The following is a 16,134-nucleotide window of genomic DNA, read 5'->3' as shown; positions in this document are numbered from 1 at the left end:
GGCTTCTGGTGGTGCGTTGTCTGCTGGAGATGCTGGGTTTCTCTGCAAGGTAGCTGGGTGACTTGAGGGCGTGACTGCCTTATAGATGATGCGGCAAGACTTGAAGGTGATTTGTGGGTGCAGTGTGAGCCAGTGAAGGTCGATGAGGGGAGGGGTGACGGGGTACCTGCGTAGAGCCTTGAGAAAGCGTGTGGCTGCATGTAGGACACTTCTCTGGGGCTCAAGGGAAGACGACGGGCGGCCTTTCCGAGGAGGGCGTTGCCCCCATCCAGGTGGGATAGGACCAGTGCTTGTACGGTGGATCTAAAGCTGTCCGGAGGGATATTGTTGGCATGCGAAATGACTCCTGCCCTATAACCTACCATCCTGCCTAGACCTACCCTGCAACCCACCATTAACGACGACCAAGGATCAGAAAAATGAGCTCGATGTGACCACATTGGTGCGAGATAGCTCCTGCCCAATATCCAATTATCCTGCAACCAACCATAAACCGCAACCAGTGAAACCGGGCCCCTGAGATGCAGTCTGCTGAGCCTAAGATTAATGGCCCTCTGCCCGAGCACACATATCTTACCCGGCTACTAGCTGTGCATCTGCCTCTGAGGGCAGCTACCGCGAAACACGACAATGTAACCCTGGAACAGTGGGCTCGTAAGAACAAAACATCCACTCCAGACGCTCACCTCTCCTATCACTATGCTCACGCTCTACTTTACACCAACACAAAATAGAGCGCAGCTATAGCCCGCGATCAATTTCGGCCTAGCTGCTCACATATACGTACTATAGCCCATGAACGCCTCAGCATCCTGCTAGAACGCAGCTATAGCCCACGAAAAGAAATCGGCCTAGCTGCACACATAAGCGTCCTACACAGGCCTCATGCCGCAGTCTCGAGAGACCAACCCCCAAACTGCACACATTCAACTGATCTCTCAATACCACCGCACCAAATGTTAGGATGCAGCTACCATCAAGCAATCGCATCAGCTGCTCCCATATTGAATGCACCCAAGCACCCTACTCTCTCGACTGACCTTTACTACGGTCTCCAAGGGGGGCGTTCAACCCACAAGCGCTTTGAGATCATACCAATGATATATAGAGCGCTATGTAAATGCCAAATAACAATGTATGATGTTGGCCTGACTGACCCGATGGCTGGAGGGAGAGAAATGGCAGCTGGGCCGGCCACTCCCGAGGAGAGGCCAGTAGTGAGTGGAGCAAATGCCATGCTCCTGGCTGTCTCAGGGAGCCTAGGCAGAGAGAGAGAGAGAGAGAGAGAGAGAGAGAAGCAACAGGCTCTGCTCCTGGGCCTCTCAGGGCCCATCAGAGAGTGGCGACCGCACTCAGCAGCGGGTGGAGCAAGGAATACGCTCCGGCCTGGCCCCTAGGCCCCGAACGGCCAGGTTCTATAGGCAGGAAAACAGGGCTGACCTACAGGCACTTGTAACTCAGAGTGTGCTGTGACCCCTGGCTTCTCGGATAACAGTGCACCGGGCGACGCGAGAGTTCTCGAGGCCTGCTCAGAGGCTTATGGGGATGGCTAGAGGGGTGTGTGTGTGCCCCCCGCTTGGTCTGCAGCTGGGTACTTCTGGGAGTTATCAGCATAATCCCGCCTTTCCCAGCCAACTCTACCTAGGCCGCAGTACCTTCTGCCGTTACAAGAGGGCATCGGGGAGCTCAGTGCTTTGGCATGAGTGCCTTAGTCTGGTTACCAGAAGGGAAGAGAGATGTGGGGGGGGGGGGCAGGGAGGGAGGGGGCTTCCCATCTGCAAGGGGGTATGTATTCTCATGTAGGTAGACTTTGACGCGAAGTAAAGAGCTATCAAGTGGAATTCCTAAAGTGGACTTGGTTTCTTTTGGCGCATTGCCCCATTTACATTTCAATGGGCGCACACACAACGGGGCTGTTGGTATTTTGGCCCACGGGACCTCGAGTGCCACTGCCGCACAGGTCCACCGCACTGGCGGGGAAGCAGAGGGGTGGGCTGGGTTCAGCCTTCCAAGAAAGCGCGGTTCCATGTGATAATATGCCTGCAAAAATGTCGCCATGCAAGAATTGCGCAGTTTTTTTTGCGGCGATCTTACCCCACGGAACCTGTGGGGGACAGCCCCTGCAACCCCCATATTTTTTTCATACCATAAATAATGTCGCCTATGCTGGGGATAATATTAGCCCAATACCGAATGCGCAGCGCAAATGAGCAGCTCTGTTATTGACGGTGTGGGCGGCTCTTAAAAGAGCCTTTGGGTTTGTGCGTCGGTGCTGTGGTAGGTGTTCCTCAACCCCCGAATCCATAGAGAGTGCGTCCCTGGCGCTTCAGGGCATAGACCACATCCATGGCAGTGACCGTCTTCCTCTTGGCGTGCTCAGTGTAGGTGACGGCGTCCCGGATCACGTTTTCCAGGAAGACCTTGAGCACACCGCGGGTCTCCTCGTAGATGAGGCCGGAGATGCGCTTGACTCCGCCACGGCGGGCCAGGCGGCGGATGGCGGGCTTGGTAATGCCCTGGATGTTGTCTCGGAGCACTTTCCTGTGCCTCTTGGCGCCGCCCTTGCCGAGACCTTTCCCTCCTTTGCCGCGTCCAGACATGTCCGCTTCTGCTGCTGCTCTGCTCGTCACAAGGGAGCTGGGGCTGTGTGTGTGGTGGCCGACGGGAATCGGCTGCTTATATGGACAGAGGGCGGGCCATGGGGGTGGAGGGCGGGGATCGCGCGGCAGCCGTCCGCTCCAGTGTGCACATGCGCAGCATTTCAAAATCAAAATGCCCGCGCTTTCCAGCCGTTACACCGGCTGGCCTTTGTTCTCTCCGAACTCGGTAAAGCAGGAAGGCGCTTGATTGTCAGCCCTTTAATGTAGAAACGTAGCTGCGCTTCTGAGAGAGGGCGCGCACGAACACACACACACACCACCCCTTCCTCCAATTAAGCCCTGTGTACTCACTCCCACCCTTTCCAGCTGTGCCTCACAGTCCGGTGTGCCGCATTCGCGCCCTACTTTGCCCATGCACCCAGAAAGCTGCATGGGTATCGGGAGCATGCGATCAGCCCAAAGGGGTTTTGCACATACTCTGTTGTAGTGTAGAGAAGTGGTGGCGCTGCTGTCAAGGTACTGAGCTCTTTGTCTGAGTGTGTGAGCGGCTCTTACAAGAGCCTTTGTGTTTTTTGTTTTGTTTTTGGGAGAGTGTGTACCTTGGGCTTGTTACTTGCTGGCTTTGCCCCCTGCCTTGTGGCCCTCGGTCTTCTTGGGCAGCAGCACGGCCTGGATGTTGGGCAGGACACCGCCCTGGGCAATGGTGACCTTGCCCAGCAGCTTGTTGAGCTCCTCGTCGTTGCGGATGGCGAGCTGCAGGTGTCTGGGGATGATGCGGGTCTTCTTGTTGTCCCGGGCGGCGTTGCCGGCCAGCTCCAGGATCTCAGCAGTCAGGTACTCGAGCACGGCAGCCAGGTACACCGGGGCTCCGGCTCCCACGCGCTCACCGTAGTTCCCCTTCCGCAGCAGCCTGTGCACACGGCCTACTGGGAACTGCAAGCCTGCCCGGGAGGAGCGAGTCTTTGCCTTAGCACGGGCCTTCCCTCCTTGCTTTCCTCGTCCAGACATGATGCGTTGCTCGTTCAACGTTCAAAACGAAAGTAATGAGCCTGGGAGGGCCGGCATATAAAGACACGGTGGAGCTCTCTCATTGGACGAAACCTAGGCTCTGTGTGAACATCCATTGGAGGGGGAGACTACTCCTGCCAACCAACCAATCAGAGCTCTGTGCCGGGCACACAGACACGGAAGAGCTGCAGAACCAAAGGGGCCAATGGCGAGCAGGGACTGGCAGCAGCTGATTAAGCACAGGCAGCCTACAAAAGAGAGGGGAGGGGTGCGGTTATTTACTCATTTCTTCCGCTCCTCACAGCGTGATCGTTCGCGGCAGACAATGCCTGAGCCAGCCAAGTCCGCCCCAGCGCCCAAGAAGGGCTCCAAGAAAGCGCTCTCCAAGCCGCCCAAGAAGGACGGGAAGAAGCGCAAGAGGTGCAGGAAGGAAAGCTATGCCATTTACATCTACAAGGTGATGAAGCAGGTGCACCCTGACACCGGCATCTCTTCCAAGGCCATGGGCATCATGAACTCGTTTGTCAATGACATCTTCGAGCGCATCTCCGGGGAAGCCTCCCGCCTGTGCCACTACAACAAACACAGGACCATCACCTCCAGGGAGATCCAGACCGCAGTGCGACTCCTGCTGCCAGGCGAGCTGGCCAAGCACGCTGTGTCCGAGGGCACCAAGGCCGTCACCAAGTACACCAGTGCCAAGTGAGGCCACAGTTCCCAGCAGCAAAAAACCCAAAGGCTCTTTTAAGAGCCGCTCACCACCTCCACTCAAGAGCTCGCATGCTTTGCCTAGCAAGCCCCGCTTTATTCCATCCCCGGAAGACATAAGGGCAATGGTCTCAAATAGGGACTTCGGCGTAAGCAAATTAATGCTCTGCGCTGCGGCAGGAGTCACGCTCCCTACTTGACACATTCGCTGGGCTGGGAGGGAAAGCTCTGGGGACAGAGCGCAATGTGCAGGACAGGCACTGCCAGGGAAGCGCTCGCAGCAGACCCCTCTGTCCCCGAGCTCGACAGGGAGCCAGTACCGCACCGTTCGGTTTGCGGGTGGGGGGGGCGGCGGGCGGAGAACCGGCCGTTAGCGCACAACGCTTAGAAGTGGTTGTGATCCAGCATCAAGGCAGGCGCTATAGAAACCGTGATGTGTAGGGGGGGGGGGGCGTCTTCAGGTTCAGAGATCTCTGTGGGGAGGTGGGGGGGCCGGCCTCGGGTTAAGAGATGGCTGTGCTCCGGCTAAGAGGCACAAGCCATCGCATCTAATCCGACCGCCACAAGAGCACAAATTGAAAGCAATATGAAGGTGAGGCAAAGCTGGTCGCCAAAGCGCCCTGACATGCATTTTGGGGGCTCGCAGCGGTGGGGTGTGGCGGGTTGCGTTGACTTGGACGCCAGCCGCAGGGCGTTTCATTCAACACATGCCAAGACAGGCAGTGGCAACTGGAGCGTTGGCATGTTTGCCTTGGGTTTGAGAGACAACCTAGCTGCCTGTGCAGTGAAGAGAGGCGCCTCGAGAGGCAGAGTTGAGCAGCTCTTGTGTGTGACAATGTGTCGGCTCTTAAAAGAGCCTTTGTGGTGGTGGGTCTTGCTGCCGGTGCCCCTCAGGCCCTCTCGCCTCGGATGCGGCGGGCCAGCTGGATGTCCTTGGGCATAATGGTCACTCTTTTGGCGTGAATGGCGCAGAGGTTGGTGTCCTCAAAGAGCCCCACCAAGTAGGACTCGCTGGCCTCCTGCAGGGCCATGACGGCGGAGCTCTGGAAACGCAGGTCGGTCTTGAAATCCTGTGCGATCTCCCGCACAAGGCGCTGGAAGGGCAGTTTGCGGATGAGCAGCTCGGTAGATTTCTGGTAGCGCCGTATCTCCCGGAGGGCCACGGTGCCCGGCCGGTAGCGGTGAGGTTTCTTGACACCGCCAGTGGCTGGTGCGCTCTTGCGGGCAGCTTTGGTGGCCAGCTGCTTGCGAGGTGCCTTGCCTCCGGTGGACTTGCGGGCGGTCTGCTTGGTACGGGCCATGGTAACCTTGTGCGACTTACTTCCGAAGTACAATGGTCTGTCTGTGACGGCTTCAGAGAGCGCGCGGGCTGATGAAGACCCAGCTCCACTCCGATTGGCTGGGACAATAGCAGGAAACAGGTTTGAAAAAGCCCGCCAAACTCTGTGACGAGCCCGAGGCAGAACGTCGGCCCGTTGAAGGGCTGGCAGGCATCTACGTGCACAGGCACGCGCGGAACAGGAGGGCTATGATTGGACAGCCAGTCTGAGGTTTGCCAGCTATTCATTGATTCCTGTTATGATTGACAGCACGCACGCACGCACGCTCGTGTCTCTCACTTTTCTTTCTTTCTCTCTTGGGCTGAGGGGGATTTATTCATTTTATTCAGGTGGCCATTTTGTATGGCACGATAAGGGGCGGCGTGGGGTCACCTCAGAGTACGAGTCTGTGAAGCACCCAGCCTGGCAAGCAAGTGCAGAAAAGAAAGCGGACCGCGCCCCGAAAAGTTATAAAAGGAGACTCCATAGAAGTAGGTGGTTGTGGGAAAAGTTAAGAGTGGTTCTAACGAGCAACCACCTTCTCTTGACTCCCCCATCTGACACCTGATGGCAAGGCTCTCGCGTTTCCCGGGTCCATGAGTGGGAAAGCCACCCAGTTCTGTTTTTTGTTTGGAATTCTGGCACTGGTAGTGTTTCTGCATTTGAAACAGGGAAGACAAATCGACAAGACCCGCAATCCAGAGGGGGGTTAAGACAGGACTGGATGGCCTCCCCACGCGTTGGCCACTGGACATTTGAGAGTTCGGCTCATGCACTGCTTACGTCTCTCTGGCTCTCGCATATGCTCTCTCTACACTCTCTGGGCAGGCAGGATACACAACCTCTCCTTTGCCATCATAGCGATCTGAGAAACACACGTGCAGCTGCCCCCAGTCAGAGGGCCGACCAACTGCCGCATAGCGACCTTCTACAGCCATCCTCAGAGGAATGCACCAACACAGATACCCAACGGAGCGCTTTGCCCAGGGATGCAACAGTGCAGATGCGTAACTGAGTGCTTTTCAGGGGTAAAAACGGAACAGATATACAGCAGGGAGTAGGATACGGAGGGGCACCGCCATACAGGGTGGCTGGGTGGAGAGAGGCAGGTGTCGTCTAGCGAGCCAGGTGGTGCGGCGTGATTGGCCTAGGTATTGAGGGGGAGAGCGACTCCTTGAAGAGGTGCGTCTTGAGTTCTTTTCTGAATTGTGGGAGCGTGTGGGGCAAGTCTGATGCCGACGGGGAGGAGGTTCCCTGGTCTCGGGGCGTAGGCAGAGAAGGCTTGTTGTCTGGTCCTTTCCTTTTTGCAGTGGCGGATTTAAAGACTGCTCGTGTCCCAGGCTTCTGGTGGTGCGTTGTCTGCTGGAGATGCTGGGTTTCTCTGCAAGGTAGCTGGGTGACTTGAGGGCGTGACTGCCTTATAGATGATGCGGCAAGACTTGAAGGTGATTTGTGGGTGCAGTGTGAGCCAGTGAAGGTCGATGAGGGGAGGGGTGACGGGGTACCTGCGTAGAGCCTTGAGAAAGCGTGTGGCTGCATGTAGGACACTTCTCTGGGGCTCAAGGGAAGACGACGGGCGGCCTTTCCGAGGAGGGCGTTGCCCCCATCCAGGTGGGATAGGACCAGTGCTTGTACGGTGGATCTAAAGCTGTCCGGAGGGATATTGTTGGCATGCGAAATGACTCCTGCCCTACAACCTACCATCCTGCCTAGACCTACCCTGCAACCCACCATTAACGACGACCAAGGATCAGAAAAATGAGCTCGATGTGACCACATTGGTGCGTGATAGCTCCTGCCCAATATCCAATTATCCTGTAACCAACCATAAACCGCAACCAGTGAAACCGGGCCCCTGAGATGCAGTCTGCTGAGCCTAAGATTAATGGCCCTCTGCCCGAGCACACATATCTTACCCGGCTACTAGCTGTGCATCTGCCTCTGAGGGCAGCTACCGCGAAACACGACAATGTAACCCTGGAACAGTGGGCTCGTAAGAACAAAACATCCACTCCAGACGCTCACCTCTCCTATCACTATGCTCACGCTCTACTTTACACCAACACAAAATAGAGCGCAGCTATAGCCCGCGATCAATTTCGGCCTAGCTGCTCACATATACGTACTATAGCCCATGAACGCCTCAGCATCCTGCTAGAACGCAGCTATAGCCCACGAAAAGAAATCGGCCTAGCTGCACACATAAGCGTCCTACACAGGCCTCATGCCGCAGTCTCGAGAGACCAACCCCCAAACTGCACACATTCAACTGATCTCTCAATACCACCGCACCAAATGTTAGGATGCAGCTACCATCAAGCAATCGCATCAGCTGCTCCCATATTGAATGCACCCAAGCACCCTACTCTCTCGACTGACCTTTACTACGGTCTCCAAGGGGGGCGTTCAACCCACAAGCGCTTTGAGATCATACCAATGATATATAGAGCGCTATGTAAATGCCAAATAACAATGTATGATGTTGGCCTGACTGACCCGATGGCTGGAGGGAGAGAAATGGCAGCTGGGCCGGCCACTCCCGAGGAGAGGCCAGTAGTGAGTGGAGCAAATGCCATGCTCCTGGCTGTCTCAGGGAGCCTAGGCAGAGAGAGAGAGAGAGAGAGAGAGAGAGAGAGAGAGAGAGAGAGAGAGAGAAGCAACAGGCTCTGCTCCTGGGCCTCTCAGGGCCCATCAGAGAGTGGCGACCGCACTCAGCAGCGGGTGGAGCAAGGAATACGCTCCGGCCTGGCCCCTAGGCCCCGAACGGCCAGGTTCTATAGGCAGGAAAACAGGGCTGACCTACAGGCACTTGTAACTCAGAGTGTGCTGTGACCCCTGGCTTCTCGGATAACAGTGCACCGGGCGACGCGAGAGTTCTCGAGGCCTGCTCAGAGGCTTATGGGGATGGCTAGAGGGGTGTGTGTGTGCCCCCCGCTTGGTCTGCAGCTGGGTACTTCTGGGAGTTATCAGAATAATCCCGCCTTTCCCAGCCAACTCTACCTAGGCCGCAGTACCTTCTGCCGTTACAAGAGGGCATCGGGGAGCTCAGTGCTTTGGCATGAGTGCCTTAGTCTGGTTACCAGAAGGGAAGAGAGATGTGGGGGGGGGGGGGGCAGGGAGGGAGGGGGCTTCCCATCTGCAAGGGGGTATGTATTCTCATGTAGGTAGACTTTGACGCGAAGTAAAGAGCTATCAAGTGGAATTCCTAAAGTGGACTTGGTTTCTTTTGGCGCATTGCCCCATTTACATTTCAATGGGCGCACACACAACGGGGCTGTTGGTATTTTGGCCCACGGGACCTCGAGTGCCACTGCCGCACAGGTCCACCGCACTGGCGGGGAAGCAGAGGGGTGGGCTGGGTTCAGCCTTCCAAGAAAGCGCGGTTCCATGTGATAATATGCCTGCAAAAATGTCGCCATGCAAGAATTGCGCAGTTTTTTTTGCGGCGATCTTACCCCACGGAACCTGTGGGGGACAGCCCCTGCAACCCCCATATTTTTTTTATACCATAAATAATGTCGCCTATGCTGGGGATAATATTAGCCCAATACCGAATGCGCAGCGCAAATGAGCAGCTCTGTTATTGACGGTGTGGGCGGCTCTTAAAAGAGCCTTTGGGTTTGTGCGTCGGTGCTGTGGTAGGTGTTCCTCAACCCCCGAATCCATAGAGAGTGCGTCCCTGGCGCTTCAGGGCATAGACCACATCCATGGCAGTGACCGTCTTCCTCTTGGCGTGCTCAGTGTAGGTGACGGCGTCCCGGATCACGTTTTCCAGGAAGACCTTGAGCACACCGCGGGTCTCCTCGTAGATGAGGCCGGAGATGCGCTTGACTCCGCCACGGCGGGCCAGGCGGCGGATGGCGGGCTTGGTAATGCCCTGGATGTTGTCTCGGAGCACTTTCCTGTGCCTCTTGGCGCCGCCCTTGCCGAGACCTTTCCCTCCTTTGCCGCGACCAGACATGTCCGCTTCTGCTGCTGCTCTGCTCGTCACAAGGGAGCTGGGGCTGTGTGTGTGGTGGCCGACGGGAATCGGCTGCTTATATGGACAGAGGGCGGGCCATGGGGGTGGAGGGCGGGGATCGCGCGGCAGCCGTCCGCTCCAGTGTGCACATGCGCAGCATTTCAAAATCAAAATGCCCGCGATTTCCAGCCGTTACACCGGCTGGCCTTTGTTCTCTCCGAACTCGGTAAAGCAGGAAGGCGCTTGATTGTCAGCCCTTTAATGTAGAAACGTAGCTGCGCTTCTGAGAGAGGGCGCGCACGAACACACACACACCACCCCTTCCTCCAATTAAGCCCTGTGTACTCACTCCCACCCTTTCCAGCTGTGCCTCACAGTCCGGTGTGCCGCATTCGCGCCCTACTTTGCCCATGCACCCAGAAAGCTGCATGGGTATCGGGAGCATGCGATCAGCCCAAAGGGGTTTTGCACATACTCTGTTGTAGTGTAGAGAAGTGGTGGCGCTGCTGTCAAGGTACTGAGCTCTTTGTCTGAGTGTGTGAGCGGCTCTTACAAGAGCCTTTGTGTTTTTTGTTTTGTTTTTGGGAGAGTGTGTACCTTGGGCTTGTTACTTGCTGGCTTTGCCCCCTGCCTTGTGGCCCTCGGTCTTCTTGGGCAGCAGCACGGCCTGGATGTTGGGCAGGACACCGCCCTGGGCAATGGTGACCTTGCCCAGCAGCTTGTTGAGCTCCTCGTCGTTGCGGATGGCGAGCTGCAGGTGTCTGGGGATGATGCGGGTCTTCTTGTTGTCCCGGGCGGCGTTGCCGGCCAGCTCCAGGATCTCAGCAGTCAGGTACTCGAGCACGGCAGCCAGGTACACCGGGGCTCCGGCTCCCACGCGCTCACCGTAGTTCCCCTTCCGCAGCAGCCTGTGCACACGGCCTACTGGGAACTGCAAGCCTGCCCGGGAGGAGCGAGTCTTTGCCTTAGCACGGGCCTTCCCTCCTTGCTTGCCTCGTCCAGACATGATGCGTTGCTCGTTCAACGTTCAAAACGAAAGTAATGAGCGCGCGCTTGTTCTTCTTCTTGCTGATAGATTTTTATCCATCAGCGGTGATTTTTTGGATACCGAGGCTTGAGCCTCATTACTCCATCTTCTCGGGTTGAGTGTGTAGTCGTGGGTTTGTATTTTTCTTGGTCTGTGTGGTCTTGTCACAGTAGGGCTGGTTTCACTGGGTCTTCGCAGTGATGGGCCGCGGGTAGCGGTCGAAGGGGTTTGCAGTGGTGGCAGTGAGTCTTCTGATCAGAGGGTTCGGGTTCTGATCCAGTTCTGAGGGCCGGCATATAAAGACACGGTGGAGCTCTCTCATTGGACGAAACCTAGGCTCTGTGTGAACATCCATTGGAGGGGGAGACTACTCCTGCCAACCAACCAATCAGAGCTCTGTGCCGGGCACACAGACACGGAAGAGCTGCAGAACCAAACGGGCCAATGGCGAGCAGGGACTGGCAGCAGCTGATTAAGCACAGGCAGCCTACAAAAGAGAGGGGAGGGGTGCGGTTATTTACTCATTTCTTCCGCTCCTCACAGCGTGAACGTTCGCGGCAGACAATGCCTGAGCCAGCCAAGTCCGCCCCAGCGCCCAAGAAGGGCTCCAAGAAAGCGCTCTCCAAGCCGCCCAAGAAGGACGGGAAGAAGCGCAAGAGGTGCAGGAAGGAAAGCTATGCCATTTACATCTACAAGGTGATGAAGCAGGTGCACCCTGACACCGGCATCTCTTCCAAGGCCATGGGCATCATGAACTCGTTTGTCAATGACATCTTCGAGCGCATCTCCGGGGAAGCCTCCCGCCTGTGCCACTACAACAAACACAGGACCATCACCTCCAGGGAGATCCAGACCGCAGTGCGACTCCTGCTGCCAGGCGAGCTGGCCAAGCACGCTGTGTCCGAGGGCACCAAGGCTGTCACCAAGTACACCAGTGCCAAGTGAGGCCACAGTTCCCAGCAGCAAAAAACCCAAAGGCTCTTTTAAGAGCCGCTCACCACCTCCACTCAAGAGCTCGCATGCTTTGCCTAGCAAGCCCCGCTTTATTCCATCCCCGGAAGACATAAGGGCAATGGTCTCAAATAGGGACTTCGGCCTCAGGGTCGGCGTAGGCAAATTAATGCTCTGCGCTGCGGCAGGAGTCACGCTCCCTACTTGACACATTCGCTGGGCTGGGAGGGAAAGCTCTGGGGACAGAGCGCAATGTGCAGGACAGGCACTGCCAGGGAAGCGCTCGCAGCAGACCCCTCTGTCCCCGAGCTCGACAGGGAGCCAGTACCGCACCGTTCGGTTTGCGGGGGGGGGGGGGGGCGGCGAGCGGAGAACCGGCCGTTAGCGCACAACGCTTAGAAGTGGTTGTGATCCAGCATCAAGGCAGGCGCTATAGAAACCGTGATGTGTAGAGGGGGGGGGGGGCGTCTTCAGGTTCAGAGATCTCTGTGGGGAGGTGGGGGGGCCGGCCTCGGGTTAAGAGATGGCTGTGCTCCGGCTAAGAGGCACAAGCCATCGCATCTAATCCGACCGCCACAAGAGCACAAATTGAAAGCAATATGAAGGTGAGGCAAAGCTGGTCGCCAAAGCGCCCTGACATGCATTTTGGGGGCTCGCAGCGGTGGGGTGTGGCGGGTTGCGTTGACTTGGACGCCAGCCGCAGGGCGTTTCATTCAACACATGCCAAGACAGGCAGTGGCAACTGGAGCGTTGGCATGTTTGCCTTGGGTTTGAGAGACAACCTAGCTGCCTGTGCAGTGAAGAGAGGCGCCTCGAGAGGCAGAGTTGAGCAGCTCTTGTGTGTGACAATGTGTCGGCTCTTAAAAGAGCCTTTGTGGTGGTGGGTCTTGCTGCCGGTGCCCCTCAGGCCCTCTCGCCTCGGATGCGGCGGGCCAGCTGGATGTCCTTGGGCATAATGGTCACTCTTTTGGCGTGAATGGCGCAGAGGTTGGTGTCCTCAAAGAGCCCCACCAAGTAGGACTCGCTGGCCTCCTGCAAGGCCATGACGGCGGAGCTCTGGAAACGCAGGTCGGTCTTGAAATCCTGTGCGATCTCCCGCACAAGGCGCTGGAAGGGCAGTTTGCGGATGAGCAGCTCGGTAGATTTCTGGTAGCGCCGTATCTCCCGGAGGGCCACGGTGCCCGGCCGGTAGCGGTGAGGTTTCTTGACACCGCCAGTGGCTGGTGCGCTCTTGCGGGCAGCTTTGGTGGCCAGCTGCTTGCGAGGTGCCTTGCCTCCGGTGGACTTGCGGGCGGTCTGCTTGGTACGGGCCATGGTAACCTTGTGCGACTTACTTCCGAAGTACAACGGTCTGTCTGTGACGGCTTCACTCCGCTTGTTCTTCTTCTTGCTGATAGATTTTTATCCATCAGCGGTGATTTTTTGGATACCGAGGCTTGAGCCTCATTACTCCATCTTCTCGGGTTGAGTGTGTAGTCGTGGGTTTGTATTCTTCTTGGTCTGTGTGGTCTTGTCACAGTAGGGCTGGTTTCACTGGGTCTTCGCAGTGATGGGCCGCGGGTAGCGGTCGAAGGGGTTTGCAGTGGTGGCAGTGAGTCTTCTGATCAGAGGGTTCGGGTTCTGATCCAGTTCTTGGCAGAAGTTCTTACTCAGCTTTGCTAGATGTTCATCCAACATCTCGATGTCCAGGTCTCTGTGAAGGTCTGCTATCCTTGTGAAGATTGGAGCTCCAGATGATATCCGCAGGGCCTTGTTCTGGACTATCTGAAGACTCTTCCGGTGTCGCTCATGGCAGGTCATCCATGCTGGTGAGGCATAAGTCAGGGTTGGTCTGATGATCGCCTTGTAGACGTTGATCTTTGTCCGGAGGGGCATGGACTTGCTCTTCAGGAGTGGGTACAGCGCTGCCATCTTTCCTGTTGCCTTCTGCTGAGTATTCTCGATGTGGCTTTCCCAGTTGAGTTTGCTGTCCAGGGTCACACCGAGGTAGCGGCTGCTGCTCTCCCATTTGATGGTCTCCCCGTTGAGGCTGATGTGTGGGTGCTCCTTGATCTTCTTTCTGGTGAACAGCGTTGCAGTTGTCTTGCTGGTGTTGAGTTCTATCCGCCAGTCGCTGTACCACTTTGCGATGGTATCCAATGAAGCTTGCAGGTTCTTCGCCACTTCCTTTTCGCTGAAAGACTGGGAGATTACTGCAACATCGTCTGCATACAGTGCCAGGTTCGTCTTGTGGAGATCTGTCGGGATGTCGTTGGTGAAGAGGTTGAACAGGAAGGGTCCGAGGTTCGATCCCTGTGGCACGCCTGCTCGGATGGGATGTGAAGAGGACATCTCAGACCGCATGGCGACATGGAAGGTGCGGCCTCCCAGGTAGCTTGCAATCGTCTTCACCAGGTAGTTCAGAAATCCCAGGCCAATCATCTTGTGCAGCAGTCCCTTGTGCCAGACTCGGTCGAATGCTTTGGCTACATCCAGGAAGACGATTCCTGTGGACTTCTTGATGTTGAATCCGTGGCTGATGGTGTCCACCACTCTCAGTAGCTGATGAGTCGTTGCATGCTCCTTTCGAAATCCAAACTGTTCCTTTGCTAGTAGATTTCTTTCGGAGGTGAAGTCGCTGAGTCGAGCGAGGAGGACCTTCTCCAGGAGCTTCGATAATCCAGAAAGCAGGCTGATGGGGCGGTAGTTTGCTGGATCCCTCAGTGGTTTGCCGGCCTTTGGAAAAACGATGACCCTTGCTTCTTTCCAGGAACTCGGGAAGTGCTGGAGCCTCATGCATGCATTGAAGATCTCTGTGAGATGTTCCATTGATGCTGTTGGGAGGTTCTTGATTGCCAGGTTGGTTATTCCGTCGCTCCCCGGTGCCTTGCCGTTCGCCAGCTTTTCTGCAAGTCCTGCTACCTCAGAGCTTGTGCACTCCTTGATGTCTTCTGCTCCCAGCCCGGTTCCGTGATCTGCGAGGTACTTCTCAACTGCTTCCTCCACTCCGTCTGAGAGCCTACTTACCTTGTTCGGGGTGAACGAAGCCTCCAGTGTCTCGGCAAGGACCTCTGCCTTGTCCTTGTTGCTGCATGCAAGGTGGGTTCGTCCCTGGATTGGTGGGCTTGGCTCCTTCTTCCCAGTCAGTCGACGAGTCATTCTCCACACCGAGTTGTCAGCCTCCTTCAGCTTGGCTGTTGCAGACTCCCACTTCTCTCCACGGTGCTGTCGGATCTGTTCCCGCAGGAGTCTTGCAAGCGTGTTGTACTTCTGCAGGAGATCAGGTGTGCGGAGCTTCTGCCACTGGCGTCGGGCGCGGTTCTTGTCGGCGATTGACTGTTGGATGCCTCTCGGTAGGTCGTAGATGGAACATCTGGTTGTCTTCTGCTTCGGAACACTGCTCTTGATTGCCTCCTGGACTGCTGTCGTGAAGTCTTCCACGGCCCTGTTGATATCATCCATGGTGCTCAGCGGGGTTGGAGTGACCATTCTGTTCAGCTCTTCTTTGAAGCGGCTCCAGTCAGCTCTTCTGAAGTTGTACTTCTCGGCCTGCTGGTAGGGTTCCATCTCATCTCCCACAGTGATTGCTACTGGATTGTGGTCCGAGGTCAGCTCCACCAGTGTTTCCAGCTCCACAGAGTGTTGCAGGTTCTTCAGTAGCTGGTGGGTCTTGCTGCCAGTGCCCCTCAGGCCCTCTCGCCTCGGATGCGGCGGGCCAGCTGGATGTCCTTGGGCATAATGGTCACTCTTTTGGCGTGAATGGCGCAGAGGTTGGTGTCCTCAAAGAGCCCCACCAAGTAGGACTCGCTGGCCTCCTGCAGGGCCATGACGGCGGAGCTCTGGAAACGCAGGTCGGTCTTGAAATCCTGTGCGATCTCCCGCACAAGGCGCTGGAAGGGCAGTTTGCGGATGAGCAGCTCGGTAGATTTCTGGTAGCGCCGTATCTCCCGGAGGGCCACGGTGCCCGGCCGGTAGCGGTGAGGTTTCTTGACACCGCCAGTGGCTGGTGCGCTCTTGCGGGCAGCTTTGGTGGCCAGCTGCTTGCGAGGTGCCTTGCCTCCGGTGGACTTGCGGGCGGTCTGCTTGGTACGGGCCATGGTAACCTTGTGCGACTTACTTCCGAAGTACAACGGTCTGTCTGTGACGGCTTCAGAGAGCGCGCGGGCTGATGAAGACCCAGCTCCACTCCGATTGGCTGGGACAATAGCAGGAAACAGGTTTGAAAAAGCCCGCCAAACTCTGTGACGAGCCCGAGGCAGAACGTCGGCCCGTTGAAGGGCTGGCAGGCATCTACGTGCACAGGCACGCGCGGAACAGGAGGGCTATGATTGGACAGCCAGTCTGAGGTTTGCCAGCTATTCATTGATTCCTGTTATGATTGACAGCACGCACGCACGCTCGTGTCTCTCACTTTTCTTTCTTTCTCTCTTGGGCTGAGGGGGATTTATTCATTTTATTCAGGTGGCCATTTTGTATGGCAAGATAAGGGGCGGCGTGGGGTCACCTCAGAGTACGAGTCTGTGAAGCACCCAGCCTGGCAAGCAAGTGCAGAAAAGAAAGCGGACCGCGCCCCGGAAAGTT

The 16,134-nt window shown here is 56.6% G+C and overlaps 3 protein-coding genes across 3 annotated transcripts; all 3 read right to left on the bottom strand.

Moving 5' to 3' along the window:
• Positions 1-4,831: 4,831 nt before the first annotated feature.
• Positions 4,832-5,639, bottom strand: LOC138580868 (histone H3). The gene has a single exon (XM_069651754.1). It carries the CDS (start codon positions 5,615-5,617, stop codon positions 5,207-5,209), a length of 411 nt encoding a protein of 136 aa, XP_069507855.1. The 5' UTR covers positions 5,618-5,639; the 3' UTR covers positions 4,832-5,206.
• Positions 5,640-12,102: 6,463 nt separating this feature from the next.
• On the bottom strand, positions 12,103-12,908 carry LOC138579603 (histone H3). Its single transcript, XM_069649867.1, has one exon. The coding sequence runs from the start codon at positions 12,886-12,888 to the stop codon at positions 12,478-12,480; it is 411 nt and encodes a 136-aa protein (XP_069505968.1). The 5' UTR covers positions 12,889-12,908; the 3' UTR covers positions 12,103-12,477.
• A 2,331-nt stretch (positions 12,909-15,239) lies between these two features.
• LOC138579963 (histone H3) lies at positions 15,240-15,670 on the bottom strand. Its single transcript, XM_069650188.1, has one exon. It carries the CDS (start codon positions 15,648-15,650, stop codon positions 15,240-15,242), a length of 411 nt encoding a protein of 136 aa, XP_069506289.1. The 5' UTR covers positions 15,651-15,670.
• Between the last annotated feature and the right edge of the window lie 464 nt (positions 15,671-16,134).

Source organism: Ambystoma mexicanum, chromosome 3p (assembly GCF_040938575.1).
Source record: "Ambystoma mexicanum isolate Mex_15411 chromosome 3p, UKY_AmexF1_1, whole genome shotgun sequence".
NCBI lineage: Eukaryota > Metazoa > Chordata > Amphibia > Caudata > Ambystomatidae > Ambystoma > Ambystoma mexicanum.
The sequence above is the reverse complement of the archived record's forward strand: the minus strand, read 5'-3'. Positions and strand labels throughout refer to the sequence as shown.

What these genes read in the sequence shown, in the direction of transcription:
- LOC138580868 (XM_069651754.1), bottom strand. Translation starts at nt 5,617, where the DNA reads ATGGCCCGTACCAAGCAGACCGCCCGCAAGTCCACCGGAGGCAAGGCA.
- LOC138579603 (XM_069649867.1), bottom strand. Translation starts at nt 12,888, where the DNA reads ATGGCCCGTACCAAGCAGACCGCCCGCAAGTCCACCGGAGGCAAGGCA.
- LOC138579963 (XM_069650188.1), bottom strand. Translation starts at nt 15,650, where the DNA reads ATGGCCCGTACCAAGCAGACCGCCCGCAAGTCCACCGGAGGCAAGGCA.